The sequence below is a fragment of the Aulostomus chinensis genome, chromosome 14 (assembly GCF_037954235.1).
Source record: "Aulostomus chinensis isolate RoL2024-O1b breed Wild chromosome 14, RoL_Achi_v1.0, whole genome shotgun sequence".
NCBI classification, from domain to species: Eukaryota; Metazoa; Chordata; class Actinopteri; order Syngnathiformes; family Aulostomidae; genus Aulostomus; species Aulostomus chinensis.
Window position 1 is genome coordinate 22,191,868 of NC_141333.1, and position 26,742 is coordinate 22,218,609.

General features: G+C 44.9%; 1 protein-coding gene across 5 annotated transcripts in view; it reads right to left on the reverse strand.

The window, feature by feature from the left end:
• LOC147250184 (cyclin-dependent kinase-like 5) overlaps positions 1 to 26,742 on the reverse strand; it is a 39,586-nt gene that overhangs the window by 11,781 nt on the left and 1,063 nt on the right. For all 5 annotated transcript variants that reach the window (XM_086224503.1, XM_086224506.1, XM_086224504.1 and 2 more), the window contains exons 2-6: positions 25,103 to 25,324; positions 22,678 to 22,712; positions 854 to 899; positions 633 to 769; positions 423 to 543 (exon numbers count right to left, since the gene is read on the reverse strand). In XM_086224503.1, coding sequence (XP_086080629.1) covers positions 423 to 543; positions 633 to 769; positions 854 to 899; positions 22,678 to 22,712; positions 25,103 to 25,166 — 403 coding nt within the window. In that variant the 5' untranslated portion in view covers positions 25,167 to 25,324. The remainder of the gene's footprint in view (positions 1 to 422; positions 544 to 632; positions 770 to 853; positions 900 to 22,677; positions 22,713 to 25,102; positions 25,325 to 26,742) is intronic.

The window sequence follows — 26,742 nt, forward strand, 5'->3', positions numbered from 1 at the left end:
AAAATGAACAGATTGTAAAGACAAACCATAATTTATACATCAAAACCCTAAATAACACTGTCATATGTGAGCCTGGATATCCCAGAGGCCATTTGGATGCCTGCTCCCCTGCTAACTGCGTGCCAAAAGCTCACATGGGCCATCTGGTTTCCTGCTCTGCTGCCACTGATTTGCCAAAAACTTAGGAACAATAGGACAGTTGGTTAAAGCCTGGTGAGCCTCAGACTCAAGGGAGCGTTTTTTTTTGGTGTTTTTTTTTACACATTTCAAAAAGATGTGAAAAATGTCCATCAAAATGAAAGCAGAGATGGTGCCGACACCAGACCGGCATGAGCCTCTTCAGCTCAGGATCAGGACCTCAGGACTCCCTCTCTCATATGTTCCAATAAAGACAGAAAACAACAAGACAAAAGAGGGTTTACCCCGGTGAACGATGTCATGTTTATGGCACCAGTGAATTGCTTTGATTAGCTGGTAGATGTAGCTGCGCGCCTTCTCGGTCGGCACGCCGTTGGGCAACTCCTCCAGCAGCTCCAGCATGTTCTAGAAGAGAAGAAGCCGCAATTGGGGGCTCCAGCACAAAAATGTGACTATTATCACATAATCAGAGTGGGGCTCAGCTAACAGCTCACCTTCTCCACATACTCAAAGACCAGGTAAAGCTTCCCTCTCCTGCGGAATGCCTCCTTCAGCTCAACGATGTTCTCCTGCTTGAGTGTGCGGAGCATCTTAAGCTCCCGAAGTGTCGTTTCTTTAACTTCCTCATTTTCTGTGAGGAGAAGACAAGATGACGGGACACATGATGACGGATGGAGATACGGAGGCTCACCATAAATCACGAGAGCTCTCTCACCTTCGCTGTCTTTGAATTTCTTAATGGCCACGATTTCATTGGTGTCCTGCAATGGAAACACAGATGAGAAATTAACTCTCATTTCAAGACGTTTCAAATCGTCTTCACCGACACGTGGTGACGGCGAGGACAGTGTCACTGCCACTGCTGTCAGCCAGCACAGCTCTCTTCAGGACGAATATTGCTGCATCTTTGACTGCAGACACACGTTAAGAACAAATACTCAATCAGGATCACCCGATCAAACAGGCTTTCACACCAAATCAGGCCTTGCAGCAGCGTGGGTGTGTGACTGTGCGGCCAACAAAGGGAGGAAGGATGTTCTTCACCCCCGACAGACACTTTGGTGCATTTATTCTCCTCAAAATCTAACAGAAACAAACCAAAGGAAGGTGGTTGCTATGGTTGTGTTGCAGCACGGACTGAAAGCCAAAAGCAGATGGCGTCTTCAGGTGATGTCAGGTTGCTCAACAGTGGACTCTGATTCAACTTCACAAATCTTTGCAGCGGCACTTGAGATTTGATCTGAATGAGTTTGTAATTTCACATCTGCCTCTGGAAGGTGACAGACGCCCGCTGATCAACCCATTGTGAGAAGTTAATTCAGTCTGTTTTTTATATCCTTCTGGACCCTACAGAGCTGCTGCAGAGGAAGCAAAAGCCTGGTATTTAGCTCACTTGTAGCCTGTTAGCTCATTTTAGCTAGCGCACGTGCACAGTCCACACAGACCCTGCTGCAGGAGATACTTTTCTTTTTACTTTTTTAGATATTTAGACATTTGTGGGGCTGCACGGTGCTGCAGTGGTCAGCACTGTCGCCTCACAGTAAGAAGGTTCCGGGTTTTAGTCCCGGCTTTGGCGCGGGATCTTTCTGGGTGAGTCTCCATGTTCTCCCTGTTCCTGTGTGGGTTCTCTCTGGTACTCCAGCTTCCTCCCACAGTCCAAAGACATCAAGAGAGGACGAGGCTGATTGATACTCTAAATTGACCGTAGGTGTGGCTGTGAGTGTGAATGGTTGTCTGTCTCTATGTTGGCCCTGCGATGGTCTGGAGACCTGTCCAGGGTGAACCCTGCCTCTCACCCGTTGACGCTGGGATAGGCTCCAGCCCCCCCCCCCCCCCGACCCTTAATGTAGGAATAAGCAGAAAACAATGGATGGATGGATGGACATTTGTGGCAAATGGCAACTTGAAAATACAGGAGGGAGGAGCTTTGCAATCAAATCAGTGAGTGTGCAAATGCAAGGGAGGATTCCTGGACTCCAAATGTCAAAGTGGAAAGGAGGAAAATAGATTTCTACACTTGGTGTCTGTCTTGTAGTTTTATTTATGTTTTTCGGAAAAAATAATCAATAACTCAATTAAAGACTGAAACAATTGCACAGCAGAAATTCTCCACTTACAGGTCCTCATCTGCACAAACTCACTTCCTCTCTCTGGGTCCTGACTGCTGATTAGAGAACACCTTCTGTTAAACACATGAAACCGGGTACCAACATTGTAAAAGAATGAATGAATGAAAGAGGAGAGCTTCTGAAAACCAGTCTTTGCTTACAGGGAGGATTGGCCTAGAAGAATATCAGGAGGAAATAGAGGAAGTCAGATTTAAATCTGGCTGTGAAATCAGCAGAGTCACAGTTTTACTGAGACACTGCGAGACGCCCCATCACTAGCCCTGTTTCTCGACATGTCCTAGTTAGGCCTGCTGGTATTTCTGCCGATGGCTCAGAGCTGTGCTCCAGCACCACCCTCCCCACTCAGAGAGCCACAGGCGCAGCATCACTCCACTCCACATGGATCACGGAGTACAGTGAGCCCACCTCCCAGCACCGAGGAAGATAAGATGACTCACAGCAGGGTCAAGCTCATAGGCGTGCGTCACTGTGCTGTGCACCCACAAGACAGCCTGAGTGAGGGGAGATGATGTGCACCAGATTTTGAATTAAAGAAATCTCCTCTGCTAGTAGCTACCGTGCATTTAACCTGAGCAGGATCAGAATTATTTCGGGAGATTAAGCTTGAATTAGATAAATAAACATGGCTCATAATCCGACTGCGTAAGTGTGTACGGTTGTTCCAGGGCTGAAATTACACTTAGAACACTGTAACTCCTCTGAGGCGCACTCCTGTCATTAGTATTCGTCTCTTCCGATGTATCAGCCATCGTTTAGATGAGTTCCAAATAATTGATCACATAAATCACATCAACCACGTGTTCACACGCACAGATGTATTCAGAAAGTATCAACATTCACAGACTCGAAGGCCCCTGAATGGTTCCACTCCAGGACTCTCCACAACGATTCACCGTCTCTTGATATATCAAAGACGTGACACAGTTGTGTTACAAATCAGTGCTGCATGACAGTTTCATTTGACTCAGCCATTTTCCTAAAAGTAGCGAACCTAAATCAAGACGTCATGTTTCTGATCTGAACTCCATCAAGAGACCGAAAATAACATAACGTTGTTGAATGTTTGCTTCCTTCGTCTCAGTCCGTGTTTGTTCAATGGGTTTATGATTAAGTGCCTGAAAAAAGTCTGTGGTTAAAACAAGCTTAATATGTCCTTGTCATCTCGGTTTGCAATAAAATCCACCAGTAAACACCAGACCGGTGGATGGTGGAGGTTCAGTTCTACATCAGATCCACCAGTAACACCAGACCGGTGGATGGTGGAGGTTCAGTTCTACATCAGATCCACCAGTAACACCAGACCAGTGGATGGTGGAGGTTCAGTTCTACATCAGATCCACCAGTAAACACCAGACCGGTGGATGGTGGAGGTTCAGTTCTACATCAGATCCACCAGTAACACCAGACCGGTGGATGGTGGAGGTTCAGTTCTACATCAGATCCACCAGTAAACACCAGACCGGTGAATGGTGGAGGTTCAGTTCTACATCAGATCCACCAGTAACACCAGACCGGTGGATGATGGAGGTTCAGTTCTACTTCAGATCCACCAGTAAACACCAGACAGGTGGATGCCGGAGGTTCAGTTCTACATCAGATCCACCAGTAAACACCAGACAGGTGGATGATGGAGGTTCAGTTCTACATCAGATCCACCAGTAAACACCAGACCGTTGGATGGTGGAGGTTCAGTTCTACATCAGATCCACCAGTAACACCAGACTGGTGGATGTCGGAGGTTCAGGTCTACATCAGATCCACCAGTAAACACCAGACAGGTGGATGTCGGAGGTTCAGTTCTACATCAGATCCACCAGTAAACACCAGACCGGTGGATGGTGGAGGTTCAGTTCTACATCAGATCCACCAGTAAACACCAGACCAGTGGATGGTGGAGGTTCAGTTCTACATCAGATCCACCAGTAAACACCAGACCGGTGGATGTCGGAGGTTCAGTTCTACATCAGATCCACCAGTAAACACCAGACCGGTGGATGTCGGAGGTTCAGTTCTACATCAGATCCACCAGTAAACACCAGACCGTTGGATGGTGGAGGTTCAGTTCTACATCAGATCCACCAGTAAACACAAGAAGCCTGAAGCTTAGTGGTGGTGAACTTTAAGTCATGTGACCCTGGAGTAGTTCCTTCCTTGGCTAACGTTAGCTTAGCACTGCTGACCGTAGCATCCAGGCTTCCAGCATCATCACAGGGTTCATTAGTGAAGATTATCTTGATAAACTAAACCTGGAAGATCATCAACTTCTGTTCCCCTCTGAGCTGATTTACTGATTCAATCACCCACAATCACATGGAGCAATCCTATTGGCTGCTGGGGGAGGAACCAGGAGATGGCCACTTCCTGTTGGTTGTGGAGCCAGGAGATGACCACTGTTTTATGCTGAAATCTCTTCCTGTTTGTTTCCTGGTTTGTTTTACCTTGTGTGCTCGTCATGTTCGCCTGTGTTTCATCAGGTCCTCATTGGCTCTGCTGCTCTCCATCTGCTCCTCGTCCTGGCGTTAGTCCTGTGATCAGGTTCCGTCACATCCTCTGTTCTCCTCCATGTGTTTGATCCCTGTTCCATCTACCTGTTCTGTCCTGTACACCTTTAGAACGCTGCTCACATAACCATCTTTATCCACTTCCTGAGGTCCTGTTTTACACATCGTTTGTTTGTCAGAGGAAGAATACACCTTCTAGACTCTGCCTGCAGTCATCTGAAAATATTACCAAGTGTAAAACAACTGGCAGCCGACACACGCTGCTCCCAGAAATCTGCTCTCAAGAGCCACGAAGACCTCAAAAGTTCAGCGCGTTTACAGGCTCCACTCAAGTGAACCACATGAAGACCTCCAAAGCCCCCTGATGATACAACCTGGTCATTTAAGACGGTTCATGTTATTCCTGCTTCAAGCACAACCAGTCAGATGCACTGCAGTGAGAACAAAGCGAGTGGAAGTTTAGTTGGAGCCAGTAACGCCTGCGTACGGTGAGAACTCATTTAAAAAGGAGCTTGTAACAGTTGAATCTGTTGTGCAGGTTTTTACTCAATCATGTTGGAGGGATCACTGCGGCACACCAGCTGATCTGAACCTTCCTGCGTACAGTTTTATTTTTAAGCTCTTTAGGAATTCCCATGTGGCGATAGACGGTGAGGCTGCTTCATGTGGGAGAGGAAACAAGCTGTAAATGATTGTTTACGTCGTACAACTCTCCCCGAGCAGCACTTAACCCAGAGCACCTGCAGCCAGGCACTCAGGTGCAGCATGTCTGTGACAGCAGTCAGTGAGGCCATCAAGTTCAAACTGATGCCAGGCCATCTGCCGGCTGCTGCTGCATCTTGGTCTGGCTCGGAACTTGCAGATGTTGCCGCAGCTGCTGGGAAACATCTGCAGAGATGCTCCTGACTGGTATGTGGCCACAAGGGCAACAGACACGACAGGTTAAACCCAGAGAGGAGAAGAGCGAGAGGTTAACCTCGCTGAATCTTTTAGGATTGTTTTTCAGTGCATTCATTCAAACTGTAAATCTTCCAGAAGCGAGAGCTGATGCTGACTGAGGAGCTTTTCATCTCCAGCACATGGAGCATGTCAACACCACCTGGTGGAAGCCAGAGCGAGATCAGCAACATGCATCAAGTTGTCTCTCATCAGGCTGGAGGTCTTCGCTCATTAACTGCACTTATTTTGTATCTACGGTTTCTAGGCAACAAAAACAGCCACATAGCCAGCTGAGTTACATTTAGCACCGTGTTTAGTTGCGTCTGGTAACTTAATGTTATTTATATTCAAATATTTTTCAGGTAGGAAACAAATTTCTTCCATTCCAGATCAGGATGAAAGTTTGTGAAGTTGGAAATCACATTCAGTAGAGAGCATTTCTTTATTATTGTTCTTTGTTATTGTTATTCCGATGGGTGAACAACAGCCGGCGCAGAGTTGTGTTGCCTGTGTGTGAGTGTGTGTGTGTGCGTGTGCGTGTGTTCAACATAACAACAAAGACACCAGGAGAGAATTCCCATAGACTTCAAAACCAAAGCAGAGTTAACAAACCGAACCTGAGGCAGTGACCTCGCCGTCCACACGTGTTATCAATGCACCCTTGATGTGTTTATTGATCCTCATCATGTTCTGATGATGCAATAGCTCAATGAGTAGCCACGTCATACAAGGAGAGAGAGAGAGAGAGAGAGAGAGAGAGAGAGAGAGCTGCTGTCGCCACCAAAGCCAGCATCCATCCACCACTCTGTCACGCACGTTACACAGGATTAGCTCCCTCATAGTCGTATTCACAGTAACTCAACCCGTGTGCTCTGATGACCGGTCATCTCCTGGTACTCGCTTTGACATGTGACACTACAGATGCAATCAGCCTGAGTGCGGATGCCCACGGAGGTCAAAGCTAACGTCACATAACTTCTTTAGAGCAAGTTTCCAAGATGGCGATCTCTCGAGATGCTGCTTCCCCTCGTTTCTATCGACGTTTCTGTAGACTTTAGAAAAGCAGGCTGCAGGGAGGACGTGGTTTGGTAGGCCAGCCCAGAGGTTAGCGCCACCCCAGGTCCCCTCGACAGAGACGTGGAGATTTTTACTCTGATATCAGATTAACTCTTTGTTTAAAGTGCAAAGCTAACATGAAGGAGCCAAACTACAGTGGCAGACTCGACTTGACTTGGATATCACCACGACCAGCTTCTGTTTCCTGAGTGATGAAACTGAACATCTGTTTATCACATACATTAAAGCTTTGAACGTCTCCAGTGTGAGATTTACTGACATGTTTTACACCCTAGAACAAAACATTAAAACATCTTAACCTTGTGTTAACCACAAACCTTACGATTTTAGGTATTTTTCTGGAAACAAAACAGTAAATAAACAACCCAGTGACAGAGTCAAGTGAGACGCAACTTCACCAGTACTAACTTCTTTTCTGTTTTTTTGACATCATTCCTTCACCCCTCTGTTCTTCTCAGCAGATTAATAGCTCAGCAAACTCCGTTAGACCGGTGAAATTAAACGTATTTACATTACTTAGATTCAATGTTAGTCTAATAATGTAGTCAGCACCCCAGGAAAAGGTCCAGGATGTGAGACTCGCGCTCACACATCCACAGGTGGACTGGCAGCCATCGATGTGCCTCCATGTGAGACCTGAAATAGCCTCCAGCTATCAGGGGACGACGAAGACGACGAAGACTGATTCAGTAAAGGTGTGTCTCCTTTACATCTCTGTCTCCCTGATACCAGCACAGACGTGGTGCTCCATTCAAGGTGACCCATTTAATGCTGGATGTGAAAGTCCTTTTTTCCTCCTCTGTCCCAGTTTCTGCTCACTGGGTGCAAAAATAACTGTTCCCTTCAAAGGGGGCGGGTAGACTTTTTTTTTTTTCTCGACACTAAATAAATCTACATGTTACCGACAGCTACTTGGCTTATTTAGGAGGAATAAAATGTAAGCCTGCTGCATCAATTCTATTATCTGTGGAAAAAAATGGCATCAGTTATGCAACCAAAGAATGCAAAAATAAAAGAGAAGGGAGATTCATAATCAAGATAGGACAAACAACAGATGAATGCACAGTGACTCACTTGACGCTACATGACAGCTCCTGCAACAGTGACAGGGGATTCAGTCAATGCACTGATCACTAATTCTTTTATTATTGCACAATACCTCATTTAACAACACAAAGTCATTGGCAAGGCAATGCAGCCAACAGCAGGAACAATCTGTGGATGAGTTGTTGGCGTGACAGGACGAGTGTTGATGCAGGGTGGACGGCAGCTGCAGGAGAAGACGAACGCTTCTGCTGTCTGGAAGCCAACGTCAGCTCTGACTGACCTTGGCTTTATATCTGTTTCTCAAATTCTGTCCCGCTAAAACCAGAACGCAGCACATGAATCAATTCCTTTAACCAGCGATCTAATGATTGTTAATGCAGTAGATTTGGTTTCATGAGTGGGTCGACTACGTCACGAGTAAATGTCAAATACACTGTGACAGTTTGTTGTGCCTGATTATCAACTTTCTATGATTCTGTTGGTATTTCGTTGTTAGCAGCTATGCTAACATCGCTCACTGTTAGCAGCTATGCTAACATCGCTCACTGTTAGCAGCTATGCTAATGCACTTCATTTTTTCTTTGGTGCTCCTCATTTCAACCAACTCACACTGAGGAGAAGTGAAAGCTTAAGTCAACATGTGCACTTGGCCGAATCATAATAGTAACCCTCATCATCATGATGATTATTATCATTATCACTATCATTATCATTATTATTATTATTATTATTATTATCCCATTGTTGCCCTTAAAATGTCCCAGCTCATGAATCCACTCATCAGGCTACCATTGCCGCTCACGGTGAGCAAGTCTCGGTAACTTTGCGGTAAGGTTTGCCTTGGTGCGTCATCTGTGGGGAACACGGTGCTTCCTCCTCAACGCCAGTGAGTTCACAATAACCAGCGTGACTGAGGAGACACAACAGATGCACCACAAATATATCACAGTGCAAGTTTTCTGTCATTCTCAATCATCACATGTGGTTTTGCTAGAAATATTATTTCTAGGAACTCGAACCTGCTGTGGTACAAGTTTGCCATCGGGTGCCTGAGGCTAAGAGTGATGTACCATTAGAGGAAAGTGTGGATTGTTACTGTGAAAATTACCACTGACTGAACTGCGCCTCCTGAGCGGCTGAACATATTGGCTACGACTGGTTTAATATTGGCAGTGTCTTTGGCCCTCAGGGGTCACGTGAACCTGAACCGTGCCAGTAATCTATAACCCCAAGCCACGCAGGAGCTGCCAGGAGCCGTTGCCATGAGACGCACCGTAGCCTGCAGACTCCTTTGGGCACGTGCCACACATGTTCTTGCTCACCGGCTAATAATAGAATGACTCATGTTACCGAGCGATGCTTTCTAATTCTCATCCCAAGTTCTTTGCACTTAACCTGCAAATTTGCTCATTCGCCTGTAACAAAGGCACTGATTGACAGGACCACAGCGCGTTGCCACCCCGTGAAGTTGTGTGCAGAGTACTGTAAATATAAGTACACTCTCTGAGGAGAAGTGATTTACTGGTTGTTTTCTTCTCTCAGCTAATGCACGAAGGTCTCTGTCAAGAGGGGTTTTATCTACAATCAACTCACACTGGTGTCGTTCTCTTACAGCTCCAAATTAGCAGCATCTCTTTTCATGGAACATTTAGTTCAGCAGTTGTGCTCCTCCTGCCAATCTACATCTGGTGTAATGGTAAATCTTAAATGGAAAAGTTTTAATTGGCGAAACACTTTGTGTTAAGAGCTAAACTTCTTTGATAAATTCTGAACTCCAAACACAAACGGCTTTGCTCGTAAAACCACAACCACATAACCACATGTACATCATATCATGCAGCCGGCACAAAACATAAAATCTAAAAAGGATGAAAAGGAAAACTAATCATCATTTTGCCTTTTCAATTTGTTGGGTTAGTTAAGGTCGAGGGCTGGAGATGATGACTTTGACGCCGAATCACAATTCCATCAAACTTATCAGAGGCAGAATGGATGGGCTACTTCAGCCCCGCCTGTCAGGGCTGACAGACTGATGTGCAGCCACAGTCTAAGTCCACTCCTCTCCTCGCCGAGTGGTTGAATTCATATATTCATACAGAAACACTTTGGTCATACAAGGATGGAACACGGATGTGTCAGAAGCATGTAGGCGAACCGTCACGTTTTTAAAAAAAAGGAACATATTAATAAGTCACACATTGATCCAGACCTACAGTTTCTTCATGTCTTATTCACTGACTCCTTCTGGTGCGTGTCACCTCCTCAAGTACTTGTTCTGATGCATTACTCAGTGCTTTTACTTCTTTGCACGTTTGTTGTGCTATCATTTTGTTTGGATGCAACGTGTTCACCCTGAATGTGACACTGGTTATTAGTCCATCCTTACATACACTACAGGCCAAAACTTCATACATCCATCATACACATATAACTCACAAACTGCTATGTAGTTTGGGATGCATTTCCTGCATGACCAGATTTGCTTTCACTGACATGCATCATTTTCCTCTATTTTCCTTTAGGAATACATTGATGTTACCAGACCACTGCTGAATACATGTCAACAAAGGTAAAAAAGGCCTTAGTTTGAGGGTCCAGAAGATTTTGCATGAGTCAAAAGTAAAAAAAAACAAATCACAGTTTGCATTGTTCACTTTAACTCTTTGGCTTTTGAAAGTCTGCAGACAAAAATCCCAACAAATCTCAACTGCATTCAAATCTCTGACAAACTGCTGCAGAAACGGCTAGAAAGAAGCAACTGAGTCAAGAAACAAGAGCAGAGATTTACACATTGAGGAAAGAGGGATACACCGTAAGAGAAATTGCAAAACTCCTAATGGTGTCCAACAAAGGAGTTCAGTACATGCTGAGGAGACTGAAGGAGCTGGAAGTGAAGATGATAGAAGAAGGCCTGGAACAAAGTGGGTTACAACAAAAGCAGAGGACGAACATATTATTTTCACTGGTAAGAGAGACGGGCAAAAAACACCACCACAAATGAGGGAGGAAATCAACATGGCAAGGTCAAAACCCAGATCTCCAACAACTGTGAAAAGGCTGGTCTGAAGGGTTGTGTATCTGCAAAAAAAAAATAACTACTTCGTTCACCGAACATGAAAAAAGAGACGAGTGGGTGAAAGCTCACAAAATTGGGCCTATGATGACCGGAGACAAATCCTCTGGATCGACCAAAGCAAGTTTGAACTGTTTGGTTCCAAAGGCAGGGTCTGTGTCTGCAGACGAACTGGTGAACGTCTCAAAGCTCCGTGTGCAACACCCACAGTCAAGCAAGGATTCAAGGATTCAAGGGGAGGTAGTGCTGTGGTATGGAGATGTTTGCAGGTGACAGAGTAGGAGATGTGTTTGAAGTAAAGGGTATCATGGTGAAGGAGCAGTACCACTCCATCCTCCAGCATCATGCAGTTCCATCTGGACTTGTGGGTCGAAAGTTTGTTTTGCTGCAAGATACTGAGCCCAAGCACTCTGTCAAGCTCTGTCAGGGTTACCGCGACAAGAAAGACGAGGAAGGTGTTCTTCAAAAGATGGCTTGGCCCCTCAGTCTCCAGACCTCTCTCCAAACGAGCTCGCGTGGGAGGAATTGGATCGATCAGTCAGAAAAGTGCGTTCCACAAATCAGCAGCCTCTTACTGATGAACTTAAGAAAGCTTGGAATGAAATTCCTGGCACGAAGCTTAAAAAACTCGTGGAACGAAGGCCTTGTATATGTCATGCTGCTGTCAAAGCCAGAGGAGGTGACTTTGAAGACAGCAAAGTCCAAGCAAGAAAAACTCTCATACCTGATAATTATAGTAAAAATGTCTTCTGATAAGTCACTCTTTATACAATAATCCTGTTTAATTTGTTGCAAAGTATACCAAGGAAACGATGATCTTTTTTTGGTACAAATCTGCTTCCAAACTTTTGGCCTGTAGAGTGTATCGATTTATATCTATACATATAAAGGTCTGCCATCTGCAAGGTACCAGATCAAAAGTTATCCAATTGGCAAAAGGGTCCATTCTGGGGACTGAAGCTGGTGGACTCAGCCAGAGTCGCAGAGCTGGCAGCACACGAGGGCTTGTGGGAGGTCGGTCAGACGTTCCCAGGAAGGGTACGCACCTCCCTGCAGCAGCTTTCTCTCTGCTGCGGCTACGGTTAATGAACCGTTCTTAGTTTTCACACGTCTAGTTGTCATGGTCCTCACTGCAAATATGCTCAATTATTAACAAGATAAAATCCCAGCTGAACTATTTATGGCTGTGTAAACTTGAAGTCAAAGCACACAGGGCTTTAGGTGACAAGATCTTGTGAAAAACATCATATTTCTGGAAATAATACATTTTATTTATTGATAACTGGATCAATGTTTGGAATAATACCAAGTGCAGAGTGGTTGTGAAGGCACGCACCAGGAGAGTGTCTTTAGCCTTCATCTATTCAGGGGTAACCTTCTCACTCTCACACATTCACACCTGGGAGCTTCCCAGTACAACCAGTCTGACCTGCTGGCCACTGAGCAGCTCCACTGAAACAGCTGGGTTAAGAGCCTTGCTCAAGGGCACCTTGCTGGTGGTTATGACGGTGGGGCAAGCACTCCCTCATCAAATCCCAGGACTGAACCTGCAAGCGTTCAGTTAAATCTTGTGAGTGTGATTAGGTTCGCTGCTTCGCTCTAACGAGGTCCCACTGTCCTCTCTCATATCACCTTTATCATTTCTTGTTTTCTAATTAAAAATATGACAAAATACATCGTCCGTGAATCAGGATTCACAGCCTCAAGTGAGTTCTTGAGGATTTGGGGCAAAACAAATACATAAATCCAAAACTGTACAGCTATTAAATGTTAAAATTCCACTGGGACATTTGAGTAAAAGCGACTGAGTTATCGATGTAATAAATACACTCACTGTCAGCACTGTGGTGGGACTTTGTTTCACGGGTGCGTGACGCCAGGCGGGCAGGCGGGTACAGAGGTGGGAGTCCCGACATGGCAGGTGTGGCTCTGACAAAGGTGATGTCAGTGGACAGGCTGTATTTCATTTGACTTTGAGACACAGGTGATGACGCACACCTGCTCTGCCAACTCATTCAGGGACATGTGGCGCATCGCTGGCGATGTGGCGGCGAAGAATCAGTACACTGCAGAAACTCTCTCAGTGATGCAAACATACTTTATGGAGTACTTTTACGCTCGCGTGCCTCTGGCTGGGATCCAACCATAATGTAGCCACAACACCTCCGCAGCCAAGGCTTTCCATTAAGAGGCTTAATGTTGTAAATCTCCTCTGATCACTAGTAAAACACAGACCACAGCCTTCTGAATTCAGGGCCTGATAGTCTGAGAAGGCCGAGCCCCGGCGCTGTCAATGTTTTACCTCTCTGTAGACAGCGTGGCTGGGAAACCAGTTCATGGAAGATAAGCCCATTCAGGGGCCGTTGTGTTTGGAGTGCATTCCTAAGAGGTGTTCCACACTTGAATAAACACTCAGCTCTGTTGGCCCTGGACCAGGAATAACCCCAATCTGAATTCTAGGTTGCAATTTTGGCTTCTGATGAATATGGAATCACAATCATCGAGATTAAACGGTGATTGCGTCGCATTCTGTTTCAAATTCTGTTCTCGTTTTGTGAGAAGACAAAGTCAAATCAGTTCAGCTCTTTGCAAACGCTTTGATTCGAGCAACATGGAAGCATGTCGTTTCCTTTAAATGAACGTGATCTCAATATTGACCAAAAAAAAAAAAAAAATCTGCATTCTTATTTGTGCAGTAGTGGAGCAGCTCCCCTTCTCACTTTTACATTTCCCACCCTGCTGCCTGCTGAAAGATCGCCGCTGGTCGTGTACAAGCCTTATTCAGGATCTGGATTAGCCGCGCAGCACCAGAGAAGCATTTGTGTTTGACCCAGCACAGAGGGACACCAACAGCTGAGCGAGATGTTATATCAGTAAATCAACAGGTCCCAGACATGGAGGAGAGGTCCTACACTGCAAGTCTGCCACTGAAGCCGGCGTGGAAGCCGGTCAAGGGCACTGAGGAGAAACACTTCCTGAGTTCCTTTTTCTGTGACTTCTGCAGTTTATTCCTTGCAGAGTATTCAAGTATGAAGTATAAAGCAAAGAGGCAAATACAAGTAGCATCTTTTAGCTGTTAAAGTGATGCTTCACGTGACTTCTCTCTCATGTGGCTCACATGAAGGTCATGTGACCTTCAAAATAAGATTTTGTTTACCTTTAAAACAAATAGAAACTCTTATTTTGTGGGTCAGTGGGGAGCCACATGAGAGAGAAGCTGCTCTGTTATGTACTCTGAGCAAACATACCTTTAAACCTGTGTCACTGACATCTGGGTCAGTGACACAGGTTTAAAGGTATGTCAGTCAAGAGGGAGGTTCCCCTCCCAGTGCTGATATTCATAGTTTCAACGACGAAGTGAACAAACTCACGAAACCAGCAAGTGTCACCAAGTTTATCAGGTTACGCTGCAACATAAATGATAGTCAAGCAATATGAGCCAGCTGTTGGTGAATATGAAACGACTTGTTTCACAGTGACCGTTTATGCAACAACATTTCTTTAATGATAGCAAATGAAGAAGACAATTACATCACAATATCTGTGTAACCGAAGAAAAACACTCCCCCAATTCAGGAATCGTTTGTTCACTGAAATGTCAGCTGCTCAAAAATTAGCAGCGCAGTGTTGTTGCAGGCTTGGTAACGAGGATCTCGGGTCCTCCAGATCAGCCCCAAAACTGAACAGGTTTTTGTCTCGTCATGTTCCACCCTCACTCGCTGACCTTGCTGCTCGATGTCGGTAATTCCATTCTTAGCAAGTTCAAAATGAGAAACCAGCCGCTTCTCCATCATTTATCCTCATTCTTGGAGTTCAAATTGCATCCACAGGAGTGATCATTCACTGTAAACCTGGTTTAGTTTGACCTTTCAATTTCAAAAACAGCTGCGCAGCTCCATGAGTACAATTAAGTTGAGTGACGAGAGCCACTTAATTAGCCTGCTATAAATTAGCATGTTTGACAGGGTTTTATCAAGCCTCAGCAGACAAGAGGAAAAAGACCTGAAGCGTCCTCGTGGCTCAGCTGACAGACTCGCCCTATGTAGCTGAAGCGCCCTCCAAACTGCAACCCTCATTTCCTGTCATGGTTCCACAACGCAGCGCTGCATTTGTAACATGGCCATTAGAAAGGAGGCCTCCGAAGGAATTAGTCAAGCGAAACATGTTCTTGTGGTGGGTGATCCACTTACATGAAGAAATTAATAAAAGATGAGCCGGTACTACAAGACAAAAGCATCTCTGTGCACCAGCGTCTTAATATTTCCAGCCACGTTGCTGTTTCAGTCGAGTTATTCTCTTAATCACAGAGCGGTGGCAGGCAGAGTTAAAGAGAGTGACGAGGTAGCATCACTAACAACTCTCCCTTCCACTTCCACTCTTCATTCTTTATTCAGTGAGTTAAGACAAAATGTCCTTAATTCCAATACAAGCATAACAAAGTCCCCATCAAATTTATTATATCCTGCCTGAATGATGTTCACAACCAGTGGATTCTGAATGATTTATGTCTGATGTGATCAAATATTCTGAATTGATTCATACTGGCGATCTTTAAAATGATATCTACTGAAATCAAATGGGCCTTTGACACCGAGATGAGCGTCCCATGTTGTTTCTGTCGCCCTCCCCATGCAGGCGTGGGTGCTTGTGCGTGTTTGATAATGTAGATTCACAAGATGAACAACGCACTTGATTCCTGTACTGATGTACAGGAGAAAGCACCCGAAGACACATTCCTATCTGGCACGTTCCTGCTCCGCCCTAATCGGAGTTACAGAGAGGAGCGTGTGGGAGGTCAAGCCTGATCTACCTGGATACAACATGAGGGCGAATATCACTTCCTGCCTTCTGTCGAGGGCGTTGGAGAACACCAACGACGTCTGAGGCTGGTGTTCATCACTTGAAAGTATCCCAGTTTTATTTTGATATAAATCAAATGAAGCTGTTCCATCAGAAGTCCTAACAACGGGGCTCTCATCAAATATATGAAGTTTGGAAAAGATTTGACCGTGTAGAGTCCGGTTACTACTGTTTCCTGTTGATGGCCGCATACTGTATCAACTATGGCCAACTCGCCATGGTAACAATGTTTAATGTAAACTCAAAGTCTTCTCAGTGACCCATCACTGACTTCTGAAGGTGTTTCTGATCACATCCCAGATGGATCTGGTCGACCCGCCACGAGGACATCACCGGGTGGCGCTCTGACTAATCAGCCCCAAAATGTATTGGGTTCTTCCTCGGCCCAGACCCCGCCCCCTTCATCAAGTTAGACAAAAGTAGGCCACAAAGTTTTGGCGTAATCCTGCTGACAGAGAAACAACAGCACCAATAAAATCTGCTCCTCCTCCGTTAAGGAAACCAGCCGCGTCTCTGAAAATGTAAATGTTGTTCATTTCAAGTTGAACTGCTGAGTACAAGATGTCTCCCGCTCCACTGAAATGTCCATTCTGAAGGTTGAACATGCACTCCAGCATGCTTGACGTCAGACTCGCCGTCAGTCACGCTCCATCAGTCACACCTTCATCTCATCAACGAGGAAAACAGCCTCCGAGTGTCAAGCACGGCGCAGCTCGAACCACCACTGAAGAGACTGAGCGTTTGAATATGAACACCAATAATCCTCAGTAATTAGACACCAACACGGACCTTCAGACAGAAACAGGCAACATCATCATCATCATCATCATCATCACCTTGTACCGCCATCATCACCGCCATCATGTTGTTACGGCAACAACTCTCATCCTCAGCATCCCGGTTACGTTGCCAGGGACCTCGTAGTCAACACAACTTCAACCACATCTAAAGAAGCTTCCCTGGCTGCTTTAAATTCAGTAGAACTACAGATTAGTCAGAAAGAGAGGAGGTGATGGAGAAGTGCAGGAAGGAGGAGAATGAAGGAACAGAACAAACAGAGAAGTAGACAGAAAGACGAGAGATCGACGGCAGAATGATTTAACAAACAAATGTGTACATAAATCTGCAGCCATGCAAACACACCCCATCCCATCAGGTCTGGTAGTTGTTGTCACACACACACACACACACACACACATACACACACACACACACACACACACACACACACACACACACACACACACACACACACCATCTTCAACGGCTCCTTTCTGTCCTGTTTTCTTTTTGCTGTCTTAAGTCTACACACATAATCTTGTGTCCTCCGTGAATAACGTGGCTTTCGTCTTTGCTCTCACTTGTTTTGTAATCGCTGAACAACAAGAGGAGAACTAAAAAAAACCTGAAAAGCTACTATCAAAATAAAAAACAAACACCTTTTCCAGCAGAAGTAGAGAAGGTCACCTTTACCACCATGAGTCCTCCTCCTCCGAGCTGAACGCGGATCAGCTCGGTCTGCTTGTACTACACTAACACTGAGGTGGGAAAATGTGCTTCTGCATAATGCGAGTGGATTCGTGTGCTCAGTAACTTCCCTCCTGCATGTCACACATCATTGGTCTCCATCAAACCCCAGTATTTATGGTTTGGCTTTAATTAAAGGAGATATTTATTCACTGATGTTCTGGGAGCCTTTGAGATCATTTAAGCAAGCAGCAATCCTCAATGTAAGACATGTCCATTCATGAGGTGATGGGTCCCTACAGCATAGCACGCGACAGCTTGCGTAAAGATACTGCATTGATACACGGACGGCAAGTAGAGGTATTTTATTATGTACCAATACTGCACACTCATGCTGCAGGGACAGCCCGCTGTGTTCTGGTATTTTGCTTCTCAGTTTTCTAAAAACAAAAATGAGGTAGGATGAGATGTTTGTTGAAAAAAGGTACAATATAATGTACTTGTATGGTAATACTCAGCGTACCACATGTTTAAAATTACAGCACTACCCAGTACGAAAAGTGAGCTTCACTTTGATTTGATGGCCACTAGAAGGCGCTCATGCCCAGTAAACGCACGCTTTTCTGTCTCAGCGCTACTCAGAGAGCGAAACAGATTTATATGATGGGGTTCGTTCCTGCCCCCATTTGGTTTAATCATCAGATATCAGAAACTATTTTAAGAAGCGGCCAAGGAGCCATTTCAATAAAGGCTCTAGCTGAGCTGATTATTACGAGCAGAAAGTCCTTCAGCAAAGTCACAACGGAGGAGCCGACGTCCCACAGCCTACTCAGGCAAATGAAAGTCCTCTCCAGCACACGCTTGTACGCTGGTGAGGGTATAAAGAGGAGGTCCTCAGCCAGCTGAGCTTGGAGCTGACAGCCCACTGAGAGGAGTCCACCTGCGCCCTCCAACTAGTTCCACCTAAACTCCTTCCTCAACACCCGTTTCTGGGTCACGTCCCTGCCATGTCCCTCTCAGCCCAGCTGACTCTTTTGTCCTCGGATTGTTTGGAAATCAGTGAATGCGCTGGTCTATTTTTATCATTTCTATATCTGGCCCCAGATCTTGCTCGGATCTAATTATTCCTGTTAAATACATGTACTCTTTTTTTCTAAATTTGAGGGGCGTACTCTCTAAACACATGCAGCTGCGACTCAGCAGCAGCTCTTGCATAGGGAAGCAGCCATTTTCTGGCCAGCGCTCCTTCCTGGCCTTAGTCACAGCACCATTAAACCTTTGGTAAGCTTATGTGTCATTCTGCTTTGTTAATTGTCAGCACACACATGTTTGTGTGCATGGAGTGTGGGTTTGAGTGTGTGCCTGCGCCTGTGTGTATGCACACATAATTATGCAGCACAGGCCTGTGAGTTAGCCCTTGAAAAACATGTTGGTTTATTCACTCTGACAATACAATATTTTCCAGATGGCACTGGTCCATATTGATCTCCAGCCAGAGAATTCATCCTCCTGTGCTCTCGCTCGTCGAGCAATACATTAACCAACAAACGCTCTATCAAAAGTCTATATATTATTGAATGTCCAACAAACACAAGGCCCAGAGAATGAGCAGCAAAATGTCAGACCTTGAGGGAATTGTTGGTCCGCTGGTAGAGGACAGAGAGAGAGGAGGAGAAACAAAGCCCTTCCAAAGAGAGTGGTGCAGGGATGAGTCCTAAAACCCAGAAAGAAGTTCACGCTGGTGAACGTTCTGTTCCTTCATCTCCAAGTCTGTGTGACTGTCAGACGATTTAATGTCTGAAACCCAGTCTGTGGTTCACATGAGCTGGAGACATTCTAACTTCTTGTTTTACTGCATAAAATAAACTCAGTAGAAACATAGTTGAATTTCTAAGCTATCCGTGCGTCTTAGAAACGGTGGTCACAAACAAGAACCGAGGTGTGACAGACTTTTAACACTGATAACAGAGGTGTGACGCCCAGCTGCGGCGGCGTCATGAGTCCGTGGTGTAATATGTGAATAGCATAACATTCGCTTTGTACTTCTAGCAACTGAATTCATCCTTCAAAAATCACACCAGTGGTTTTCAAAGATCATCTTTGCCACGCAGAATTGATTTGGGCAGTAATCCAAAATTCATTGGCCTTTGTTGGAGGGAACTTGTGGTGGTGCTAACATCCAGGTTAGCCTACAAGAATACATCATCCCTGCAGCACTCGCTGCATCCAGTCACGTCACATCAAGTCATGGAACTGCTGGTTTTGGCCTCCGTCTCCTTCATTACACACAGCTACAGCAGAGCAGCCTCATTCTGCTGGTACTGAACAGTTGGCGACGACATCAAATAAGAAAGTAAAACTAACAGACTTTTTCACACAATGCAGATCATGGAGTTCACAAGTGATGCTACGTTCTCAGAGAACAATGATGGGCTGCACTGTGTTCAATGTCTCATCACTTGTTCAGTTGCTAAAATACAATTAACCATCAGTTCAATCTGCACCGGCTCCTGATGATGAACGCGGCCCATGTGCACAATTGCAGTAAAAGCTGCTCAGCTGCACGTGGGCTTACATGAAGAGCTGTCACGATGTCAGACTTTCACAGCCAACAGAATTCATAATTATACCTACAGAATGAACAAAGTAAAACAATAATGCTATCAGTCAAATTCAGTTTTGTTGATTTGCAGTTTGCATGGTCTCTCTTTGCCTCCGCCCAGTGCTAAAACTGTCGGGGCTGTCAGTCTGCTCATGAGCAACATTCCACAAAAACTGTTGAACCCATTTACTTGAAATTCGGAGGGAAGACGGAGTGAGAAAGGGGCAGATCGGGATTATCGAATCACATTCTTTCATTGTAATTTTGCAGCTTTTCATCAATATCTTGGAAATTCATCCTCGTGAAAATAAACCTGTCACCATAAAAAACTCAACTGAAATCCGCAATTTGTTGCGGATTTGGATAAAATTGGATTATGTGGACCAAAACAGGGCTTTACAACGCAGTGCGAGCAATGATGGTTCTTCACGGCACAATGACTCTACAGGCTTGGAATGGACTTTGAATGAACGTTGAGGAACCCATCATTTACCTCCGGATAAAAACCGCAAAGAATTACACTCAAAATACCAATAAAGTCAGACTCCACCCATCGTTCAGGTTAACACTCCCAGGGATTGTTCATCATGTTATCATATGGTATCAACAATTCTGTCAACCCATTTATATTGTAATATACTAATATCAGCGACTACTACCTACATTTCATTTATGGTCAACTGATAATAAAGAAGCCAGACATGACTGCACTTTAATGCTGCTAACAAAGTGTCGACACAGTGGACTGTTGTGTGACGTCCATCAGCACGTCCTGCCTCACTTTGGGCAACCAAGTGGTAAAGTGAAATCTGCTCTGGAGGAACAACGTCAGGACACCACCGTCTCCCAAAGACCACCAACAGCCAGACGGACGTCTGTGATGAAGAACCATCGGCGGATCACTCAGGCTTCAGTTCAAACAAACCAGTGAAAAGAAATCAAATAATCACTGCAAGGATGTTGAATACAGTGATTACAGTTGTGATGAGTCGCACAAATAAACACAATAAAGGGAGTGTTAGAGGCAAAGGAAGAGCCTCCATCTGTTGTGTGGACCCAGCTGAGGCCTACTGATGAACGTTGTGTATAAAACGGAGACATTGGCATTTTCAGCTGCCTAAGTCTGGGATCAATCAGTCTGAATAATGAAGCCCAGTAATTACAGGCTGTGATTCCGGATTCTTCCTCACGTCTGAGCTCTTGCTGCACATCGACTGCCGTTGTCTTTTAGAATTCTCTCAGTAAAACTAACGAAAGGGTACAATGAGGCCGTTTCTGTAGGAATGAAAGCAGATCTACACTGCAATTGAAGAACAAGAAACACATCAAGGATGTTGAGGGCTCAGAAAATGTTCTGTCTGTTTCCTGCAGATCCCTGTGCGTAGTAGGTAGTTGGTGTCTCTCATTCATTCTGGATTGCCGTCAATTCTTGGCACAGTTTCTTCCTTAAATGGGCCGAAAATGACTAAGCTATTACTGCAGTGTGGGTCATCTGTTCTCCAAAGTTTTGCAGTTTGTTGTCGTCGTTAGATTACCTCCCACAGGAGTCACTTAGGACCATCAAATAAAGCAGAAGACAACTGCAGCAAACCAGAGTGACCACCAGCTGCATGAAGAGAACAGCAGGCCTCTCCTCTGGAGTTCTGAAGGTCTTACTTCCTCCAACAAGCATCAAGCTAGCGAGCCTCCACATCTTTATTACACACCCACAAAGGACACTCCAACCTGTGTCCGCTGAGCATAAATATATGCTCTATATTTGAGTTACTCTCAGCATAATAAGAGTTGTTTTAATTCCTGTACCAGAACTGGAAATGCCTCTGACACTGGGGAAAATGTGGGATTGATATCTGGGATACCATCCAGTTTATGAGCTCTGAAATGGGACCCTGCTACTTCCTGGCTAGCTCAGTTATCTGGCTAATATCTCATACAGGAAATCAATTCTTCGTCTTTGCCCTTAAACAGCAGCCTACACAGGAAGCTGTGCTGAGCGACTCACATCTTAGAGTCTCCAAGGATACTGGAGCTGGCAAAACGGGCACAGCGTGGCAATATTTTACATGGTAGAATGCACCAATAAAACACGTACAGTGTCAAGTAGTTTTGAGAGTGAAGGTAAAAGTTGATGATGAAATAATGTCACGCGGTTTCCTTCTCCAGACTTTATGAACTGGGACGGCCAAGGCAGCCTCAAGCTTCCTCTGTCACATGACAATCCCCATTTTTTCACCCGACAGCACAGAGATTCACCCGTACATGGGAGGATGGACCTAATCCTACCCGTTCCCCTCCTCCACATGCATGTGTCCTGATTGACCAGAGGAGGCGCTAGTGCAGCGACCTGGACCTTCGACCTGCCTCCCACCCGCAGACACAGACCACTGAACCAGCAGGGACACCCAACCGAGCTGGAGGCAACACGGGGAACCGAACCAGCGGACCAACCACAACAGACTGCTGCGCTACCCAAGTTCCCCAATCTAGAAACGTCTCACTTGCCATGCTGTTGCATAGTCTAATTCTACAAGGAACACGCATTCTAAAACCCGCTGGTAGCAGATCAATACACAAATATCTGCCAATATGAAGCATAATTGATCAGAATCAATATTGGAAAGGTAAAAAAAAGGACTGACTCAGCTACACCGACAGAACAAGTAGGATGATTGTTGTTTTGGCAGCTGTTTCGTTTTATCGACAGGAAAAATATGGTTTATCAGCCACTCTTACATTTTTGAGCTTCAGTTGGCTTAAACACATGACATAACTGGGTAGCTGTGAGGTGGGTTGATCAGGCCAACAAGCAACAAGAGGCAGAAGGGACTGAAAGCTGAGTCTTACCTTGTGTCGGCACTTTAGAACAACACCATAGGCACCTGGGGGGACAGAGCAAACTGCAGGTTGAACTCTGAGATGTTACATGGCCAAGCTTTGCATTTAAGATTTCTAGGGACAAGTGTTCCTGTCACGTTGACCTACTTGGCTGCAGATCCTCGTGAACACAGCAGCAAGGACGATACAAACATCTAAAGAATTCTTGGTTTGTGATGAACCCTCCTTCGGTCATAGATAAATAAGAAGAGCTCAGTTTGGAAAGTTTTTAATTCTCACTCAGGCCAACAGGGAAGGAACCTTCGCTCAGAGAAATCTAGAATCACATGTTCCCATTTTATTTCAGAAAACTGAGAGTGCAAAAGGTTTGAAAACACTTTTTAATAGTTCTCATATGTTCACATGAATTAATGAAAAACATCCCCCTCTATAAAAGGACAGGTGGCTCAGAAAGTAGGACACAAGTGTTGGCAGGCTACAGTAGTTGTGATGTTATCGACCCTGGCAGTCACACACACATCCCCCCGGGGGCTTCAAGAGGAATTCTTGGAGCGAGTAGGCATATGACGAAGTGCTCGCTGCTCCCTCGCAAGCACTGGACACCACCTAATGTCTGCAAGGAGCCGGCGTTACACTCGTCCCTCGGAAAAGACTTCAGGAGTTCACTCGATGGCATTAAAATCAGACCAGAGAGGAGGATTTGTGTGCTTTCCAGGAACATGACAACTTTTTGGGAAATATACTTGTCATCCTTCCCAGGATTAGACAAAAAAAATAGAAGGATCCCCTCTCCCTCCCCTGTGCTGCATTAGAGATCCACAGAGACCCTCGCTACCTTAGCCCACTGATGGTAGAGGACAGGCTGGTTAGCATGTATAGTCTGGTTCAAATAGATCAGGTTCGGGATGTTCATGCATCCAGCAGTGACCCTCCTCCTCCTCTCCGACAACGTCAGCCAGGATAAGAAGCAGAAGCTCTTCTCATCAACATTTGTTTTGTTGGAGGAATTTACAATGAGTGTTTGGGGTGCTGCATCAAATCACTGCACTCATCAAGAAAGTAGTTCCGGCTATTTGTCTGATTCTAAAATTAAAGTATCTTGGTGTATATATTTTCAATATAGGTAAACCCTAGTTATGCTAATGAAGTTTGGAGAAAGTCTGTTTGGAGACCTTCACAGAGGTATGCTAACATTTCCCACCCACTTCCCTTCATTGTGCTAAGCTAACTAGCAGTAAGCTGGTCTCTGTGGTTCTCAGAAGGGTCTCTATCTTCTTGTGTGGCTCTGGGGCTGATAGAAGTTGTGGTGTTCCTTATATCACATGAAGCACAGTATTTTTATGGACTTTGCATGACACAAAGAGTGATTTCATTTAGGTGCCGCACACGTTTCTATCATTCCCATTCAAACTCTAGCTGTTCTTATCACGTCATGAATCATGTTGTCATTTCTTGCACGTGAATTGGCAGGAAAGGCCTGTTTAAAAAACATCTTTATTCATGGACTTCATACAACAGGATAAAAGAACACTGGCTGTGCAAAACATTGAATTAATAAAGATGGAAACCTAAACAATCAGCATGCTGGCTGCCATGAAACCAGAGGAAAAGAATCTTGTGCATTACAAATACTATCATGAGATGTTGAGGTCTGGCAAATAATTTAACACACCATGAAGGAAATGTTAGACCTGCTAGAATAACATAACCTTTACAAAAAGATACTTACATGAAATGATAGAAATAAATGCGCCTTAGTCATCTCCCTCATAATTGAAACATGGTAGATAATCGCACATGGTTCTATGTATCTAATTGCTGGGGGGGGGGGGGGGGGGCTGCATGCATGAGGACAAAGCCGTGGCGCACTGTGACTCTGGGTGCAGAAGCAGCAGAGCTGAACAGAAAAAGTTTTTTTGTGACACAATAAAAAGTGCAGGCCGTAGACGGGAGCTGGGCTTCATCATCCAGCTCAACGCGTGCTAGAGCTGCATTATGCACACGTCACAAAACTTGGAGGATGTGGGAGCAGGAGTGGGAAAACTGGGACAAGTGGGTGGCCTGACCTCGGGGCACCTGCCATGACAAGAGTTTTGGGGGAATTTGATTAAATCCCACAGTGCCACTGGTATTTGTTCCGAACCTGATCTCTGAAGCTCAACACCAGAGAATGAGTTCAGGTCACAGTTGTGCACCATCACTTTTTCCACATGAAGCTTTTCCCAAAGAATCACCTCAATGGGAACTAACATGAACGATCGGGCGAAAGCAGCCTTGTTCCACAGCAAAATTGACTAAAAACAACTAAATGATTACTCACTGAAAGGCCCCCCCCCCCCACAAACTCACCAAAAAGTGAGTTCTGACTGCACCACCTAGCACGAAAGGAAACTGGTTACATTCTGTCTCACTTTGAGTGACTGAAAAATCTCACCTTCACCCACAATCCCAAGGACTTCAAATTTATTCATCACATCACCGATGTCAGGGATCTTCATGAAGTCGAACGGTGCGCAGCAGGAGGTGCAGGGAGCTCGGACAGAGGAGGCCCAGCGACAGGATGGTGCGAGGAGGTCAGCTGCTGGCTCCTGACAGGGGAACCATGGCGTTGCGCCATCATACTCGCCACATGACCTCTCCGGTGGCCCACCTCCAGCTGCACAGGAACGATGCAAATAAAAATCCATTCGCAAGTGAAGGAGCCTCAGAGGTGCCACTGAGCTATGACCAAACAATGCTTCAAACGTCAGGAACTTTTCTTTTTTTGTCATAACTGACAAAAGAGCAGCACATCTGTCAGAGACATATGATATTGGATTTATATTTATATCTTATAACTGATTTTGGCCAACAGTGAATATTTCCCAGTATGGCTATATTGTATAAAAACATCTTTATATGATTACCAAATTTTGTACTTCCTGAAAAATGCATGTTTTATATTTGAAAAAGTAACATTTTTCCTCATTTCATGAAATTTGTAAAGAACCGTAAATCATTATTGTAGTTTGGTCATCATTGACACTGAGCAAAACTGGGCCGACATCTGTCAGACACACACACACACACACACACACACACACACACACACACACACACACAAATATAAAAATGTGCATCCAGAACGTCTTCAATTTAAGAGTCTTGACCAGCAAGTATTTGATATATTTGTCTAAAAAAAAAGACAAAGATCAATCATTCAACTGACTAATTGACTGATCGATTATAGCCATTTCATTTCATTTGGGACGATGCAAATTGTTATGAAAATTGCCCAGCAAAGTAAAAATGCAGCACGACAACATTTTCCCTCCAACACGCAACCTTTGCCACCTCCTCTGAGAGAAAACTCAATTTTAAAAAATGGATAAAACCAAAAACCAAAGTCAAGAAATCCTTTCAAGGTATTTTTACGTGCTCGGTCATGTGAATTCTGTCTCATGTCCCTGCTGCACTAAAAAAACACAAATGATGGATCCTACGATTCCCAGAATGCTGTTCTCAGGTATCCTCAGGAAGATGACCCTCCCTGCATGGAAAATCCCTGCTCCTGTTTATGAAGCACTGGAGCACAAGTTCATATCATCTGAAGCGAAAGAGAAGTCAAGCCTGATGACATCATCTGTGTTATCATGTCTGGTCGATGTCTTACAGCTGTGTTGAGTTCTTCTTCCTGTGGTTAGGAGACTGCTGTATGTTTAAAATCAGTGGATCACTTCTTCTTCTAATACATCAAGTAAACACTGCGCTGTCACATTCCACACCATGTGCACATTTGGTTTATGCGCCTGATGAAAATGATGACAATTCCTTTACTTTACAATTCATCAGACACTTTCCAGAGGGAGGTGAACTACACCGTCTCCTAATGCAATCAAAGCGGCTCCTCTGGTGTTCACGTTCTTTATTGAATCAGATCCGTCTCCAGATAGCACTTTCTCCATTTCTTCTCCTCTTTGCTGAATAGCTCAAGGACTTCCAGAGCCTACACACACACACACACACACACACACACACACACACACACACACACACACACACACACAGTCTCCTACAGCGCTGTGGGCACAGGAG